The sequence below is a fragment of the Melanostigma gelatinosum genome, assembly GCF_949748355.1.
Source record: "Melanostigma gelatinosum genome assembly, chromosome: 10".
NCBI classification, from domain to species: Eukaryota; Metazoa; Chordata; class Actinopteri; order Perciformes; family Zoarcidae; genus Melanostigma; species Melanostigma gelatinosum.
The window spans coordinates 22,293,081-22,311,872 of NC_136643.1; the positions used below are offsets into that span (position 1 = coordinate 22,293,081).

Consider the following 18,792-nt stretch of genomic DNA (forward strand, 5'->3'; position numbering starts at 1 on the left):
TTTTGTTGGAGTACTTGTGGTGTTTGTAGTTAATGTTCCGTCAAGCAGTATATCTAAACATCATAATAAACATAAAGCTGTTTGGGGCCTTTTTAGTTGTGCCTCCCAAGCTCAGGTTGCTGCAGAACGGTAAAGTTTGCCCCTTGTGTTTTTTACCAGTGAACCACACCGTAGGACAATTTCACCTGTTTTAGACCGTGAGTAGCCGTGTCTTTGGTGTGTGACACAAGTATGTCATGGCAGACCAGTGGCGGGCCCTGAATTTTATACCTGGGCCTTCACTGCTGTCCTGCAGCTGAAACATCTCTTAATAACCTGATGATGGCGCCACAGCTTAAATTGTAGGAAATATAATGTTTTCTGCGCTCACGTAGGAGACAAAGGGCTGTGTGACCTCTGACCGGAACAAAAAAGAAAAAACAGCTGAGGGACCGCACGTGTTCTGGGAGGCTACGCTAAACTAGCTTAACGGGAAAACAACAGCAGCAACACGCATTCTGCTACACACTCGAGGGCACGGGCCATTCAGATATTAGATGTAAAAAAACAAACGCAGTTGACTTACCAAATGCTGTTCACTTAAAGACAAACTCCATCCTCCTTTCTTTGTTGACAAAGAGTTTAATCCCACGGTTAAATCCCAACTCACAAATCCGTTTCTCCGCCATTGAATGTTAAAAAAAACAAAGCGAGGTAAAAAAAATAATAATTACACCAAGCAAAATGCAAAAAATGTCATAATTTCTTCCATGTCTTTCAATTTGAACTCTCACTACTCCGACCAAGCTTTGCTGGCTACTCTAAGTTTCATTTCACGATAGTCACGTGCTCATGCACTGACCAATCACAGCGCACGCTGTACCTCACTGCAGAGCTGCTCCGGAAAACTGAGCTGCACGTAATGCTGACGTACTTTTGGGCCAGCTAGCAGGCTCTGACACATCAAAGAATACGCCCAACATGTCAAACTAAAGATCTGATTGGTTGAACACTATGACAATCAACAATATCGTCCCCATGTACTTTAATCTGCAAAGGGCCTCTGTTCTTACCTGGAGACACAGAGGTGAAATCTGATTGGATAAAAGCTCTACTTAAAACAAGCTGCACTGGAAGCAGAGCAACTGAGGAAGACAGTAGCTGTTGTCAAGAAGAGTTGAGCCCACAGAGCTGCCTCGAAAACATGCATACACGATCAGGGGAAGGTCAGGATATAAAAAGCATAAAGCATATACTCAGAAATCAATAGTTAAAGTGTAATCGAAAGATAAAGTGTATGATCATTATATAACAAAATGTTTAATCAATATGTAACGAATGTTTAATACATAGAGTGATTTAACAAATGTAAACCTGATAATAAGTGTTTAAGTGTATCTGAGTATAGTGCAGTCTGAGTGTAGAAAGTACGGAGAAAGAGGAAGTAAGCAGGGTGTTGGCTTCAAGGGATGGGGAAATAATGATGGTTGAGAAGAAAAGACACAAAGCACAATAATGATGAAGGATGAGATCAATAATCATTTTATAAGCAAATGTGTACTAACCAAACCGATTTAACAAATGTAAAAACTGATTAACAAATGTTCTGTGTGACCGGAGCTGCGATGTAAGAAAAGTGCTTGTCAGGATGACTTGCAGAAATTAGGAGAAGACTGTTGCAAGAGATGAGTCAGAGGCAGGAAGCCTGGACTTATATGGACATGTTCGAACCCAACATCCTTTCCAGAGGGTGGGGGGGATGAGAGCATGTATTGAGCAGGAGGGGGGCTAGCAGCCCAAAAGTGTTATAAAAGAAGTGACTTGCAAACAGCAAGACGGGAATTCACGATGGGACGCCGACCGAGCCATCCATGGAGAAACACTGGACCTCGTTCGACAGCCGCATCGGAGGACTTCGTCTCTGTTCACGGAAAGAAGATCGCCGTTCGTGGACAAGAATTGAAAGACGGAGAATCACCTCTCCCCCCTGCTCGCCTTTACCAACTGGACAACAGAGAAGACGCAGCAGCCCGAGAAAGACTTTGTACTGAGTTTTGAGGACTGTTGAACGGGCTCCGTTGCAGAGCAGGAGGAGACCGAGGGTCCGGCCGGCCCTTCGCTCCTAACAACTCCAAAAGAACTCTTTTCATCGCACCATTGGACATCCAGCTCCAACCGAGCCGTCTCGGCGACTAAAACGAATGAGTATAATCGAAGAAGATAATTAAATTGACTAATCATGTGTAGTGACATTTTATGTGAGCTGTAGCTGTAACCCTTGCAAAACTAACTAATATAACCTGCAATAAATATCTAATCTGCATTTAAAGTGAAATTCTCAAGTGCATTAATTTGCTGAGGTAGTAAAGAGTTCCTCGTGACAGTAAAAAGTTAAAGCTATTGTATGTCTAACAACTGAGTTCTGAAAGGTTATCCTAGAGACCGAATCCACTTAACAACCCCTTACGGTTTTAGCAAGAATTAATCCTAGCCGTTAAAACCTAACCTGGCATTTACCAAGAGCACGGATCCATAAGAGGGAAGCTGCCATAACCGACGCGACTGGTGTGAGCGCCCGGGGCCAGGACTGGTCTCTCGGCCGAGTGCGCTCTGACCGGAGGAAGCAGGGTAGACGTCGGGAGTAAAGGCAGTTAGAGGAGCCAGGCGAGTTCCCTCGCCAGAACACCAGCTCGACAATCTTTTAATAGAGAGCTGAGTCAGTAAGTAGCCCCGTATCGGGCCAGAAGTACCCCAGGATCTAACACTGTGCAATAAGAAAATAAGATTATGGGAGCTATGTTCACCCCACCTGGCACTGCACACCAGTTAATCAATTTTGGGAAGAAATAACTGAGTCACTGTCTGTCTTCCTGGGCTGCCTCGTCCCTTTATCCCCTTCACTGTGCTTACTAGGAGACATCTCAACAATACATCTGAGGAAACCAAACCGCAAATTACTCCTTGTGGCCCTAACTATCGCCAAGAAAACTATCCTCATGAACTGGAAAAATTTATTGAAAAAATAAATAAATAAAAAGAGTGAACGCCAATAATCTGCTGATTAGAGTATAAACCGGAGAGAGAGGGAGACAGGGAGATTTGTGAATCAATGAGATTATAAGAAGAGTCTTGCTCACCACGACAGGACATAAGCCACACATATGTGTTTTGATTTCAATATTTAACAAAACGTAATATTAAAAACAAACAAAACCCTGGATAAGTTAGTGCTACTGATTTAAGTACTTGATGAAATCAGTCATGAGAGTTGTATTGTTTGATTCTGATTTTCTTGCCGAGACCTGAATACAAGTGAATGTGGGTGTCATAGCATCTGCCAGCTTTTAACTTTTTGTTTCCTTCAGTTTACATTTCTAACTGCCTTGTTAGTAACTCACCTCTCATTTCAGATGCTGCCATTCCCAGTCTCACCAGGAGTAGTCTTCAGTGTTTTCCCACCAGACCCAGTCTCCTGACTACCAAACCCACATGCGCTCCTCTACTTCCCTGCCTGCCTCTTTACTTGTTTTCCAGGTATGACTGCTTACTTTTCTCATTGCCTTTGAAGCCAGAAAGGATGCTAGAGATCTTTTGGCTGATTTGAAACCAGGTCCTGTAAATACTCCAGCCTGTCCAAGCCTTCATCAGAATCAGAATCAGCTTTATTTGCCAAGTATGTGTCCACAGATAAAGAATTTGACTCTGGTTTCTGACTTGCTGTCAATGTACTGACACAGAAATAGACATAAGAACGAGGACAACAGAGCTGATCAAATAACGCCAAATCAAATGTTACTATACTAGTAACATATACGATCATACTCATATATACTTGATGCTGCTTATCGGTTTTAGGTTCCTCATTGGTTCTTCTTTGATTGTTTTGTGAGAAAAAAAGACAATTAATTAATATAACACTCAACATCGTTTCATTATTCTTGTATGAATAAAAATAGTCTTAAGTGAGCAGCAAAACAAAAAGCTCCAAAGTCTTGAACATAAATTTGCAACAATTAGCTTCCATGTATGAGCCAATTGATATTGGCAAACTCCACGTGGCATTGCTAATGTTACCTGCAGTGGACGAGGATGGACGGCTGCTCGCCAAACAGCAGAAAACTGCATTTCTGCAGATTTATGTGCTTGTTCGCCAAATTGTTGGAATTAACTCCCTTAATTAATTGGGGTTTTTTTTTTGCTTTTTTGACAGAGATATCAGCATCTACTCCAGTAAAATGTAGCCACACTTCCAATCTTTTTGTTGTCTCTGCCATGATGTGTGTCTCACGCTGTACTGAGCGGAGTCGGTGTGAGTGTGTCAGAGTAAAGCACGACTCTGGCCCTCGTGCAAAGACACAGAGACAGAGAGAGGAGGTTTCTGATGCTGCTATTTTCTGGAGATCTCACTCCCTAACTTTTAATGTGTTGATAGTAGAACCGTTAACTCCAGACATTATCAATACTCCGGGTTTTACAAATCTAGAACCGGTTCCCTTTTTTTTCTCGAGGGCATCCCGAGTAACGACTAAGCCCAGAAACTCGGATGTTCTGGAAACACTTAAAACACTATGGAAGCAGCTTCACACTTTTTATTTCTGTATTTTGCATGTCAGAGAAAATGACGTATGCAACGTTTTATAGACTTTCCGTATTTGAATTGAAGATGATTCAAACACACACTGTGCATGCTGCAAGAACACTGACTGAACAAGTTGAATTCATCAGTTATTGTCCTGGTGTTGGCTGGCACCGGGTGGTGACAGTAAAGCAGTGCATGTACAGAAGAATCCCAGCTTGATGAAATTAAAACTGCAACTTTTCTAAAATATATCTCTAATTGATTGAGCCCTAACTTCACTTTGAGTTTTCCTGTGAAGGGACGCTCCAGAGTCCACATCCTGATGGATACAGGTTGGAGGAATGTCTGTTTAGAGGACAAGGGATCAGACTTTGTAATTAGAGACTCTTTTCTTCCGATCTTGTTCTCATCTTTCCCTCAGGACTTCTCCACCAGTTCAGGGAGCTGGCCCCCACTCAGTGCATCATCCATGTAGTTTTGAGCCTTTTGAACCGATATCTGCCGTAGATGGTGTTGAACGTGGTCAGCATGGATGATTCATGGCTGAGTTTTATCGTCCAGTATCCAGATCTAGCGTCCAGTACACTGAAGTACTGTGCTCTGGCTAGTCTTGGTGTGACATCATCTAGAGTGGGAAGTGGATAGTGGGGTCTCTGAATAGCTTTGTTTCGGGGGCGGGGATCTAAACACACCCTAAGCTTTCCTGTTTTAGGCTTTTCCACCGCCACTAGTGCATTCACCCACTCAGTCGGCTCTGTGACCTTTTGGATGATATCCATTTTTTGCATTTCATCAAACTCATCTTTGAGTCGGTTGTGCAGGGCATGTGGGATGCGGTGAGGTGGGCACACCACCGATGTTGCAAAGGGTTTAAGGTGAAAGGTGCATTCTCCGGGGAACAGTCCAATGCCTTTAAATACGTCAGCAAACTCTTCTGTGATGCTGGTGTGTGTTTTCGATTGTGCGTCAACCATGTGCACTAGCTTGACCATGTTTAGGTCTAAACATGCACGTAGTCCCAAAACGGGGAGCATTTTCTGCAGACACCATGTCAAAATCTAGCATGGCTGTTTTCTGCCTGTATCTGCATGCTAACTTGCAAGCTCCTTTTACTTCAAGTCTCTGACCACCATATCCTGAGATGTCGCTGTCTGATGGACCTAATGCAATACTCCCTAATATTTTGTCGAATATGTTCACTGGTATCACATTAGCCTGGGCACCTGTATCTATCTTGAGCTTTAACTTGTGCCTTGCTTTTCCTATTTCCACCTCTGCGAATGCCTGTTCCCTTGTTGTATTTTCATGCTTTTTTATAATAGTGTCAATGTACAGATCCACTGGTGCCTGTTCCGTGCTTTCTGAAACAGCATTGACTTTCTTGGGCTTGTATTTTGATGGCTGATACTGTGTTTTTGTCCGACACATATTAGCAAAGAGGTTGGGCTTTTTGCATTTGTTACACTGACGTCCTTTTGCGGGGCATTCCTCCGTGCGACCGTGTTCTCTTCCGCACGCTCCACACTCCTTGCTGTGCGTGGCACTGCTGCTATCGTTCCCGCCAGTTATTTTGCGTCCGTGATATATTTGTTTGGAACTAAACAGCCTTCTGCTAACTGCATGGACAGACTGGCTGACTCTAGGAGAGTTTGTACCGAAAACGATCCGGTCTCTAATCATCTCATCACCGTTAGGGTAGTTGCAGTCTTTTACTTGCAGCTTTAGCTCAGTCACAAACTGGTTGAAATTTTCACAATCCTTTTGTATCTTGTCGTGAAGTTTATATTGCACGAAAATGGGGTTAGCTTTGGACGTTACATATGCATCAAACTTTACATAGTACGTTTGGAGTGCCTTTCTCTCATCTGCCGTGAGGGTCCACGTATTACATACATATCTGCCGTTTTCACCGATCCACAGGAGTAGATAGCTACACTTCTCTTCCTCCTCTTTAGCGCTTAGCGGGCCGGAGAACATTAGCTCCACATGCTGGCGAAACTTTCTCCATGCGTCGGGCAGGTTTGATGAATCCCAATCAATCTGTGGCGTGGGGACGCCTGTGTTCTCCATATTCCGTTGTCAGGTCGAAGTGAGAACCAAGCTATTCTGACACCATGTAGTATTCTGTTTTCACTGACATTTAAGTGTCCAAGTAAAACGAATGATACCAGTTTGTCTCATAGGGCGCGGTGGGCGTCCATCTTTATTGTTCTTGTGCTTCACACTCTGGCGCACATTGCTGACATCATCACAACATGACGGTTACCTAAACCGGAAGTATCCAAGGTACTACATGCATAAAAATAGTCTTTAGTGCGCAGCAAATAAAGCTCCAAAGTCTTGAACATAAAATTTGCAGCTAAACAATTAGCTAAGCGATTAGCTTCCATATATTAGCCTATTGTTATTGGCAAACTCCACGTGGCATCGCTTACGATACCTGCAGTGGACGAGGATGGACGGCTGCTCGCCAAACAGCAAAAAACTGCATTTCTGCAGATTCATGTTCTGCTTTTTCGCCAAACGTTGTGAAAAATAGCTGGTATTTACTCACTTGTTTTTTAGTTTTGCTTTTTCGACAGAGATATCAGCATCTACTCCAGTAAAATGTAGCCCCACTTCCAATCTTTTTGTTGTCATTGCCATGATGTGTGTCTCACGCTGTACTGAGCCGGAGTCGGTGTGAGTGTGTCAGAGTAAAGCACGACTCTGGGCCTCGTTCAAAGACACAGAGACAGAGAGAGGAGGTTTGTGATGCTGCAATTTTCTGGAGATCTCACGCCCTAACTTTTAAGTTAACGTATTGATAGTAGAACCGTTAACTCCAGACATTATCAATACTCCGGGTTTTACAAATCTAGAACCGGTTCCGATTTTTTTTTCCGCCCAGAAACTCAGATGTTCTGTAAAGGCTTAAAACACTGTGGAAGCAGCTTCACACTTTTTATATCAGTATTTTGCATGTAAGAGAAAATGACGCAACGTTTTATGGACTTTCCGAATATGAATTGACGATGATTCAAACCCACACTGTGCATGCTGCAAGAACACTGACTGAAAGAGTTGAATTCATCAGTTATTGTCCTGGTGTTGGCTGGCACCGGGTGGTGACAGTAAAGCAGTGCATGTACAGAGGAATCTCAGCTTGATGAAAACAAAACTGCAACTTTTCTAAAATATATCTCTAATTGATTGAGCCCTAACTTCCCTATGAGTTTTCCTGTGAAGGGATACTCCAGAGTCCACATCCTGATGGATACAGGTTGGATGAATGTCTGTTTAGAGGAGAAGGGATCAGGCTTTGTAATTAGAGACTCTTTTCTTCCGATCTTGTTCTCATCTTTCCCTCAGGACTTCTCCACCAGTTCAGGGAGCTGGCCCCCACTCAGTGCATCATCCATGTAGTTTTGATCACAATACTTATCATTACATTGTTGAAGTGGAAGATTCTCTGTGCTTCATTTTATCAGAAGCAAGTCTTTAAATGTTCAAAGTTATCGCATCTCTTCATTATTATGACACAAAACGATGACTGTACAACAGTTATCAGTGTGAATACATGAGACCCTTTTACAGAAGAGCCTCTTCAGGTGTTCATAAATACCTCTCATTTTTAGTCCATAAATGATTGGATTAAAAAGGGGATGATATATTACTATTTGTAAAGTCATTATCAAACGTACAATTTTGGGAAAATCAAGTTCCAGTCGAGGAATGAGTACATCATATGCAGTTAAACAGGAAAAGTTGATTAGAACCAGCAGATGGGGTAAACAGGTCTGTGCAGCTTTTGTCCTGACTCCTTTACATCGATAGGATATTACAAGTATCCTGGTGTATGTAAAAAGTATGAAGAGCACAGGGAGAAGTCCATTACTCACCAACACAACCAAGCCATAAATATTAAGCAGTCTTGAACTCACACAGTGAAGTTTGTGAACTGTGCTGTTGCAAAGTATTCCTTTCAAATGAAACTTACAGATTTCTTTTTTAGCACTCAGCAACATTAGTACTGAAACCTGACAAGCAGGCAGAATCCAAGCAAAGATCAGGAACATATTAACAGTTGTTTTTCTCATGATGGTTGAATATTGCAGAGGGTTACATATAGACACATATCTATCATAGGCCATGACCGACAACAGGAAGAACTCTGAAGCTCCTAGAGAGTAAAAACTAAACCACTGGAAGAGACAGGCTGGATAAGATATGATCTGTTTCTCTGATAAAAAGTCAATCAAAAGCTTTGGGTAGATAGCAGTGCTGAAAAGAACAGAGTTGATTAACAAAGCTGCAATGAAAATGTACATTGGCTCATGGAGGGATTTGTGAATCACTATGATGCTCACAATAGTGAAATTACTGCTAATTATTAAAATATACACTGTAAACATGATCACAAAATAAAGATATCTATATCTGTGCACTTCCACATGCCCACCAAAAGTTATATATGTCACATTTAATCTATTATCCATCATTGATATATCAAAAGAGATGATAAAAAAAACAATAAAGCTCATGTAACCAGCACTAGATTGTCTTATTCAGTCTTCAGTACCTGACCTTGTTACACAGGAACTGGAAATGGTTCTGTGTGAGTCGGTGGGATGTCTTTATCAGACTATTTCTCCCTCCATGGATCTCATTCAACTCTCCAAAGAATGAGCTCGGTAAACAACTTGATTCTAGAGACATGAAGTCATAGATGTTTTTTATGGCATCATCTATTCACAACAACATTCATGTTGTATGTGCTTGTGCAGTTATTGTTTTGTTGGAGCACTTGTGGTGTTTGTAGTTCATGTTCCATCAAGCAGTATATCTAAACATCATAATAAACCTAAAGCTGTTTGGGGCCTTTTTAGTTGTGCCTCCCAAGCTCAGGTTGCTGCAGAACGGTAAAGTTTGCCCCTGGTGTTTTTTACCAGTGAACCACACCGTAGGCCAATTTCACCTGTTTTAGACCGTGAGTAGCCGTGTCTTTGGTGTGTGACACAAGTATGTCATGGCAGAGGTATTTCTCTGGACTCAAGGAAGCACAGTGTTCGGCTGTTTTGAGAAAGCTGAAAGCAGCAACACCACAGGCCAAGGATTCAGCTCATTCTGAACAGGCATGTTTTGAACGAGCACTGCACTAGTAAGACTAAAACTATTTCAATCAGGAGAGAATTCACTTAGAGTGAAAAAAATATTTAAATATTTATTGTAAGGAATGTCTGTTTAGGGGACAAGGGATCAGGCTTTGTAATTAGAGACTCTTTTCTTCCTATCTTGTTCTCATCTTTCCCTCAGGACTTCACCGCCAGTTCAGGGAGCTGGCCCCCACTCAGTGCATCATCCATGTAGTTATGATCACAGTTCTTTTCATCATTATTTTCATTACTGTTTTTTATGGCATCATCTTATCACAACAACATTCAAGCTGTATATGCTTGTGCATTTACTGTTTTGTTGGAGCACTGTGTTCCATCAAGCAGTATATCTAGATTGTCTTATTTAGTCTTCAGTACCTGACCTTGATATGCTCTGGTGTGATCCAGCAAACACAGGAACTGGAAAGTGATCTGTTGTAGTCGGTGGGATGTCCTTCTTCATTCCAGTAAACTGAGGTACGGGTCTATCTGCTCTGCATGTGCTTTGTCCATGAGGGCTTTGACAGTCTGAACAGTGTTTTCAGTCAAACCGTTACTCTGCGGGTACAGCGGGCTGCTCGTGGTATGCTCAAAGTCCCATGCGTGAGCAAAACCTCTGAACTCTTGTGAACTGTAACAAGATCCATTGTCACCGATTACTGTCTGGGGTATTCCAAGTCTGGCGAACATGGACTTCAGATTTTGGATGACAGTTGCGGATGTGAGGTTGGTGATGTGGTGATGTACTCAAAGTACCTGCTATAATAGTCAACGATATAGTCAGTACTGTGCCAGGTGAACAAGTCTGTGGCGACTGTTTGCCAGGGTCGTTCCGGGATAGGATGCGAGAGCATCGGTTCCTTTGTATTGGAGCTGCGGCCCTCAAGGCAGATGTTGCAAGATCCTACCCTGTGTCCAGTGTGTATGCGTGAAAGCATTTCAGCTCTGAGTGAGTGTGGCACAATGATTTTTTTCACCTTTGAGCAGGATCCCGTTTGTCACTGATATCTCGTCCCGATGATTCCAATACTCAGCGACAGCAGGCGGACACCTTCTGTTCGACTCAGGCCATCCTGCTTGGATAACTTGTCTCAACATTGAGAGTTGCTCATCTTGTGCTGTGGTGGCTTTGATTTCATTTTGCGGTCACTCACCGGTGTGGATTTGTAAATCCATGCCTTCACTTAACGAGTTATCAGGAAACTCAATCGGCTTTCTGGACAGCGTGTCTGCGACCGGGATTTGTTTTCCAGGCTTGTGTGTAATGGTGATGTCGTAACTTTGTAGTTGCAGTATTATGCGTTGTAGGCGTGGCGGTGCGGCTGCCAAGGGTTTCCGCATGATTGACTCCAGCGGTTTGTGGTCTGACTGGACGATTACCTGTCGTCCGTACAGATATTGCTGAAAGCGTCTGCATCCAAAGAGCACTGCGTACAGCTCCTTTTCGATTTTAGCATAATTTTCTTTGGTCTCATTTAGTGTCTTGGATGCGTATGTGACTCGTTTCTCTCCCTGGAGAAAGACTGCTCCTAAGCCGCATTTTGATGCATCGACTTGTAGTTTCACATCTTTGGTGTGGTCGAAGTATGTGAGCACTGGGCCGGGCTCCTGTGTCAGCAGGTCTTTCATTTGCTGGAATGCAACATCTTGATTTGAGTCCCACGTGAATTCATTGTTCTCTTTCAGCAGTTGTCTAAGTGGGGCAATTGTCTCTGAAAGTCTGGGTGCAAACTTGGAGAGGTAGGTGACCATGCCCAGTATGGTCTCCAGCTCTGCTTTGCTGCGTAGGGGAGCCATTTCTTTAATTGCCTTGACCTTGTTAGGGTCGGGCTTGATGCCTTCTCGTGTCAGTCTATGTCCAAAATGGCTCTCCTCAGAGACGCAGATGCTGCTTTTGTCTTTGTTTAGCTTTATACCTCTCTCCCTGGTTCTCTCCAGCATGGCGGGCAGGTTGGCATCGTGCTCCTCTCTGGTGCGGCCATACACCAAAATGTCATCTACGATGGCTGCGACACCCTGAAGCCCCTCGTAGGCCTCATCAACTCTCCTCTGAAACCCATCCTGTGCAGAAATGATTCCGAAAGGGAGCCTTTTGAACCGATATCTGCCGTAGATGGTGTTGAACGTGGTCAGCATGGATGATTCATGGCTGAGCTTTATCGTCCAGTATCCAGATCTAGCGTCTCCACCAGTTCTCCACCAGTTCAGGGAGCTGGCCCCCACTCAGTGCATCATCCATGTAGTTTTGATCACAGCTTTTTTTATTATGAAGGTAATTCAAATGTAAATTAATCATCATGTCTGCATAGTCATGTGTCTAGGCATATTATTTTTGGAGAGTTGTCTGCTTTACTACTACACAGTCATAAACATTAGAAGAGGGTTAAAAAAACTGAAAGTATCAGCTTGAATCCACTCTGTTTACCATCCTCTTGAAAAATTCACCACACAGAAACATTAATGTGTGGTCAATGTTATATGATTATTTTTGTATCTATAAAGATGAAATAACCCACAAGCGTTTTCAAAAATATTTCAGCTGACAACTACAGATTATAAACAGCCAAATATAATTTGAAACATATTTTCAGCAGTACTTTTAAAACCATTAAAGTTTGACAGTTTTTGAGTCGAGCCTACATATAACAATTGGAGATTTTTATAAATTTGATTATTTACTGAAGATGGAGCAATAATGATGAAGTAATAACTTGACAGCAACAACAGTTGGTTTAGTCGTTTATTTTTACCGTAAAGTTAAAAACAAACACGTCTCTCAGGGCACAAAACTACAATTTAATTTATACACACTGCCAAATCCGACACATGCACATACTCTTGCTTTCAAGGTTGTTCATTTAATATGTTGACATGGATTAATTTCATCACAACCCCCACCCTCCTCCATAACATAACACTGTCCAATCACAACTCACTGCACCACGTACTATATTATAATATTTATTTTTACTTCTCTTATCTGTATTTATTTCTATATTGTGCTGCTAAAACACTGGATTCCCCTCCAGGGATTGATAAAGGCGCATCTCATCTGAGCTTATGCTTATTTGAGGGCTATTATAAACTTTAGCAACACACTTGAAGACAATGGTCATGTCATCAACGGTAACTACAATCAAACTGTAAAATGTATGATTAAGTTGTGGTTATCTGTTAGACTTAACCATTACTTTTTGTTTTTTTTTAAAACTGCAGTGAATTGCTCAGTACATATCATTACATTGTTGAAGTGCATTATTATATTAGAAACATGTCTTCAAAGTAATCACATCTTTACATTATAATGACACAAAACGATGACTGTACAACAGATATCAGTGTGAATACATTAGACCCTTTTACAGAAGAGCCTCTTCAGGTGTTCATAAATTCCTCTAATTTTTAGTCCGTAAATGATTGGATTAAAAAGAGGATGATATATTATCATTTGTAAATGCATTATCAAACGTACAATTTTGGGAAAATCAACTTCCAGTCGAGGAATAAGTACATCATATGCACTTAAACAGGAAAAGTTTATTAGAACCAGCAGATGGGGTAAACAGGTCTGTGCAGCTTTTCTCCTGACTCCTTTACATTGATAGGATATTACAAGTATCCTGGTGTATGTAAAAAGTATGAAGAGCACAGGGAGAAGTGCAGCACTCACAAAAACTACCAAGCCATAAATATTAAGCAGTCTTGAACTCACACAGTGAAGTTTGTGAACTGTGCTGTTGCAAAGTATTCCTTTCAAATGAAACTTACAGATTTCTTTTTTAGCACTCAGTAATATTGGTACTGAAACCTCACAAACAGGCAGAATCCAAGCAACAATCAGGAACATATTAACAGTTGTTTTTCTCATGATGATTGAATATTGCAGAGGGTTACATATAGACACATATCGATCATAGGCCATGACCGACAACAGGAAGTATTCTGAACAACCTAGAGAATAATAACTAAACCACTGGAAGAGACAGGCTGAATAAGATATGATCTGTTTCTCTGATAAAAAGTCAATCAAAAGCTTTGGGTAGATAGCAGTGCTGAAAAGAACAGAGTTGATTAACAAAGCTGCAATGAAAATGTACATTGGCTCATGGAGGGATTTGTGAATCACTATGATGCTCACAATAGTGAAATTACTGCTAATTATTAAAATATACACTGTAAACATGATCACAAAATAAAGATATCTATATCTGTGCACTTCCACATACCCATCAAAAGTTATATATGTCACATTTAATCTATTATCCATCATTGATATATCAAAAGAGATGATAAAAAAAACAATAAAGCTCATGTAACCAGCACTAGATTGTCTTATTCAGTCTTCAGTACCTGACCTTGATATGCTCTGGTGTGATCCAGCAAACACAGGAACTGGAAAGGGATCTGTGTGAGTCGGTGGGATGTCTTTATCAGACTATTTCTCCCTCCATGGATCTCATTCAACACTCCAAAGAATGAGCTCGGTGAACAACTTGATTCTAGAGACATGAAGTCATAGATGTTTTTTATGGCATCATCTATTCACAACAACATTCAAGCTGTATGTGTTTGTGCATTTATTGTTTTGTTGGAGCACTTGTGGTGTTTGTAGTTGATGTTCCATCAAGCAGTATATCTAAACATCAACATAAAGCTGTTTGGGGCCTTTTTAGTTGTGCCTCCCAAGCTCAGGTTGCTGTAGAACGGTAAAGTTTGCCCCTGGTGTTTTTTTACCAGTGAACCACACCGTAGGCCAATTTCACCTATTTTAGACCGCGAGTAGCCGTGTCTTTGGTGTGTGACACAAGTATGTCATCGCAGACGTATTTCTTTGGACTCAAGGAAGCACAGTGATCAGCTCTTTTGAGACAGCTGAAAGCAGCAACACCAGCAAGAACAAGCAAAAGTTCATACAACAGTTCCATAACGTACTGGGGGATGCACACAGCGGCCGTACTTGGTCCTTACGCCATCAAAAGGCAGCACTACCGGAGACAGTTCACTGGAAGAACCTGTGGCAGTATTGTCTCCCACATCTGTTATGGTAGTGGCAGCTCCTCGAGTCACAGGACAAACATTAGTCCGAGCCCTATCTGGTGAAACAGAGCATCGCTGTGTGGCTGGACTCTGATCATCTGATCATCACAGGATTTCAGTCTTACACTCGTAAGACGAAAACTATTTCAATCAGGAGATAATTCACTTAGAGTAAAACAATATTTATTACACATGCATGGTGAGATGAATAGTGAAGAGATTATACTCCACAGCAGTGGCGGCTGGCCAATAGAGGGCCATGGGGCCTGGCCCCACCTTGAGCCACACAAAAAAAAAAATTATAATAATCGTAAATTATACAAATTGTGAATATTTGTGTTTTTGAACTATGGAATGTATCCAGTAATATGTGTAAAATATGATATCTGCGCAAAATATATGCTTTTCCTGCTCGTCCTCTCCGCCTGTGTGCAAGACACGTCTCAGAACGCGCAGCTTGGGGGGCCTAATCGTTTTGGCCCAAAAGAGGCGGGTCTATGAAGCAGTTTAGCCAATTGCTGATTAAATATATAAATGAGTGACATACAATTTAGCCAATCAGCGCCCTCAAATAGATTCAGCTGGGCGTTCTCTTCAGGAGAAGTCTCTACAGGCGAGCATTACTCCTCCAACTCTCGTTTGAGAGGAGAACTTTGGCGGAGATTCTGCAGCCAAAGAGCTGATATCAGATCAGCCTGACTCCACAATCAGACAGCAGACTCGCGGGAAAGGGAAGCAGTACATGCAAAGCTTCTGTACTAGCTGTTCACCAGACAGGTTTGGCGAGCTGGATGATGTCATGCTAATAACTTATTTAGCTTTTTAAAACAACGGGGACGGATCCAGCACGGACAGTTAGAGAGTGAGGGATGAGGAAGTAAGGACACATGAGAACACCAGGACACACATGAGAACTCTTTCAAGCTACATATTAGACAAAGTGAACATCTTTTCTTCTACACAGTTGTCCTCAGTCTCATCTGCTTAACTTGGTCATGGAGGCATCAACATGTAATAAAGATGTAAAATTAACAGTGAAAACTCGTCATAGCTTAATTTAACATCAGTATTCATAATTACACTTCATGCTTACTTCTCCTGATCTTTACCTCCTATAACAAGGTCCATAGGGGCATCTCAATAAATGAAAATGTTATATTATATTATATAAGTGTTATTTACTGCTTTTTTTTGTGTTGGAATAAATGTTAAAAATTGAACTGCAAAATAGTAATGCGTGTTTGATACTTTAATTGTTTTGCATTAAATCACACTGGGATGTTTGCTGAAATTGATAGGATGGCCCTACCTAGAACATTTTCCACCAACCGCCACTGCTCCACAGTGATGTAGTATTTTAAAGGGGGTAATGATGCTGTGATCACTAATATTCCCCGTAAAGTCTAGACCCTGGTGGTGGTGGTGAAGGGAACTGCTGCTGATCCATCGATGGGATGAAGAAATGATGATGATGATGATGAAATGACAACTGACAGCAGCAGAGAGGAGAGCAGTTTTGAAATTTGACAGCAACGATGTGATTGGCTCAGGGAGATCGTGGCAGAATCTGGTTGTTGAGCTCAAGAGTGACGCCAGTAATCAGCTGATTAGAGTATAAGCTGGAGAGAGAGGGAGACAGAGAGATTACCACGACAGGACATGCATAAACAATACATATGTGTTTTGATTTCAATATTTATTTAACAAAACGTAATATTAAACACAAACAAAACCCCGGATAAGTGAGTGCTACTGATTGAAGTATTTGATGAAATCATTTCTGAGAGTTGTATTGTTTGATTCTGCTTTTTTTCCGAAATAAGAATAAAAGTGAATGTGGGTGTCGCAGCATCTGCTAGCTTTTTACTTTTTATTTCTTTCATTGTACATTTCTAACTGCCTTGTTAGTAACTCACCTCTCATTTCAGATGCTGCCATTCCCAGTCTCACCAGGAGTAGTCTTCAGTGTTTTCCCACCAGACCCAGTCTCCTGACTACCAAACCCACATGCGCTCCTCTACTTCCCTGCCTGCCTCTTTACTTGTTTTCCAGGTATGACTGCTTACTTTTCTCATTGCCTTTGAAGCCAGAAAGGATGCTAGAGATCTTTTGGCTGATTTGAAACCAGGTCCTGTAAATACTCGAGCCTGTCCAAGCCTTCATCAGAATCAGAATCAGCTTTATTTGCCAAGTATGTGTCCACAGATTAAGAATTTGACTCGGGTTTCTGACTTGCTGTCAATGTACTAACACAGAAATAGACATAAGAACGAGGACAACATAGCTGATCAAATAACGCCAAATCAAATGTTACGATACTAGGAACATATACGATCGTACTCATATATACTTGATGCTGCTTATCGGTTTTAGGTTCCTTATTGGTTCTTCTTTGATTCTTTTGTGAGAAAAAAAGACAATTCATTAATATAACACTCAACATCGTTTCATTATTCTTGTATGAATAAAAATAGTCTTTAGTGAGCAGCAAAACAAAAAGATCCAAAGTCTTGAACATAAATTTGCAGCTAAACAATTAGCTTCCATATATTAGCCTATTGATATTGGCAAACTCCACGTGGCATCGCTAACGTTACCTGCAGTGGACGAGGATGGACGGCTGCTCGCCAAATAGTTGGAATTAACTCCCTTAATTAATTGGGGGTTTTTTTTGCTTTTTCGACAGAGATATCAGCATCTACTCCAGTAAAATGTAGCCACACTTCCAATCTTTTTGTTGTCTCTGCCATGATGTGTGTCTCACGCTGTACTGAGCCGGAGTCGGTGTGAGTGTGTCAGAGTAAAGCACGACTCTGGCCCTCGTGCAAAGACACAGAGACAGAGAGAGGAGGTTTGTGATGCTGCTATTTTCTGGAGATCTCACTCCCTAACTTTTAATGTGTTGATAGTAGAACCGTTAACTCCAGACATTATCAATACTCCGGGTTTTACAAATCTAGAACCGGTTCCCTTTTTTTTCTCGAGGGCATCCCGAGTAACGACTAAGCCCAGAAACTCAGATGTTCTGGAAACACTTAAAACACTGTGGAAGCAGCTTCACACTTTTTATATCAGTAATTTGCATGTAAGAGAAAATGACGTATGCAACGTTTTATAGACTTTCCGTATTTGAATTGAAGATGATTCAAACACACACTGTGCATGCTGCAAGAACACTGACTGAACAAGTTGAATTCATCAGTTATTGTCCTGGTGTTGGCTGGCACCGGGTGGTGACAGTAAAGCAGTGCATGTACAGAGGAATCTCAGCTTGATGAAAACAAAACTGCAACTTTTCTAAAATATATCTCTAATTGATTGAGCCCTAACTTCACTATGAGTTTTCCTGTGAAGGGATGCTCCAGAGTCCACATCCTGATGGATACAGGTTGGAGGAATGTCTGTTTAGAGGAGAAGGGACCAGACTTTGTAATTAGAGACTCTTTTCTTCCTATCTTGTTCTCATCTTTCCCTCAGGACTTCTCCACCAGTTCAGGGAGCTGGCCCCCACTCAGTGCATCATCTATGTAGTTTTGATCACAGCTTTTTTTTATAATGGAGGTAATTAAACTGTAAATGAATCATCATGTCTGCATAGTCATGTGTCTAGGCATAGTATTTTAGGAGAGTTGTCTGTTTTACTACTACACAGTCATAAACATTAGAAGAGGGTTAAAAAACTGAAAGTATCAGCTTGAATCAACTCTGTTTACCATCCTCTTGAAAAATTCACCACACATAGAAACATTAATGTGTAGTCAATGTTATATGATTATTTTTGTATTTTATGATGGATGAAATAACCCACAAGTAAAGACTTTGATATCACAATGGTGTGTACATGATAGGGCTTTTTCAAAAATATTCCAGTTGACAACTACAGATTATAAACAGTCAAATATAATACGAAACATATTTTCAGCAGTACTTTTTAACATCATTGAAATTTGACAGTTTTTGAGTCTAGCCTACATATGACAATTGGACTTTTTTATGAATGAGATTATTTACTCAAGATGGAGTAATAATGATGAAGTAATAACTTGACAGAAACAACAGTGG

The 18,792-nt window shown here is 41.3% G+C and overlaps 1 protein-coding gene and 1 pseudogene across 2 annotated transcripts; both read right to left on the reverse strand.

The window, feature by feature from the left end:
* Positions 1 to 8,171: 8,171 nt before the first annotated feature.
* On the reverse strand, positions 8,172 to 9,036 carry LOC306783420 (olfactory receptor 10K2-like; annotated as a pseudogene). The gene has a single exon. The product of its transcript is annotated as an olfactory receptor 10K2-like (transcript).
* Positions 9,037 to 13,042: 4,006 nt separating this feature from the next.
* LOC306783324 (olfactory receptor 10K2-like) lies at positions 13,043 to 13,960 on the reverse strand (the record flags this gene model as incomplete). The annotated part of the gene is made up of 1 exon (XM_079276920.1): positions 13,043 to 13,960. One exon carries the CDS (start codon positions 13,958 to 13,960, stop codon positions 13,043 to 13,045), a length of 918 nt encoding a protein of 305 aa, XP_079133046.1.
* Positions 13,961 to 18,792: the final 4,832 nt, after the last annotated feature.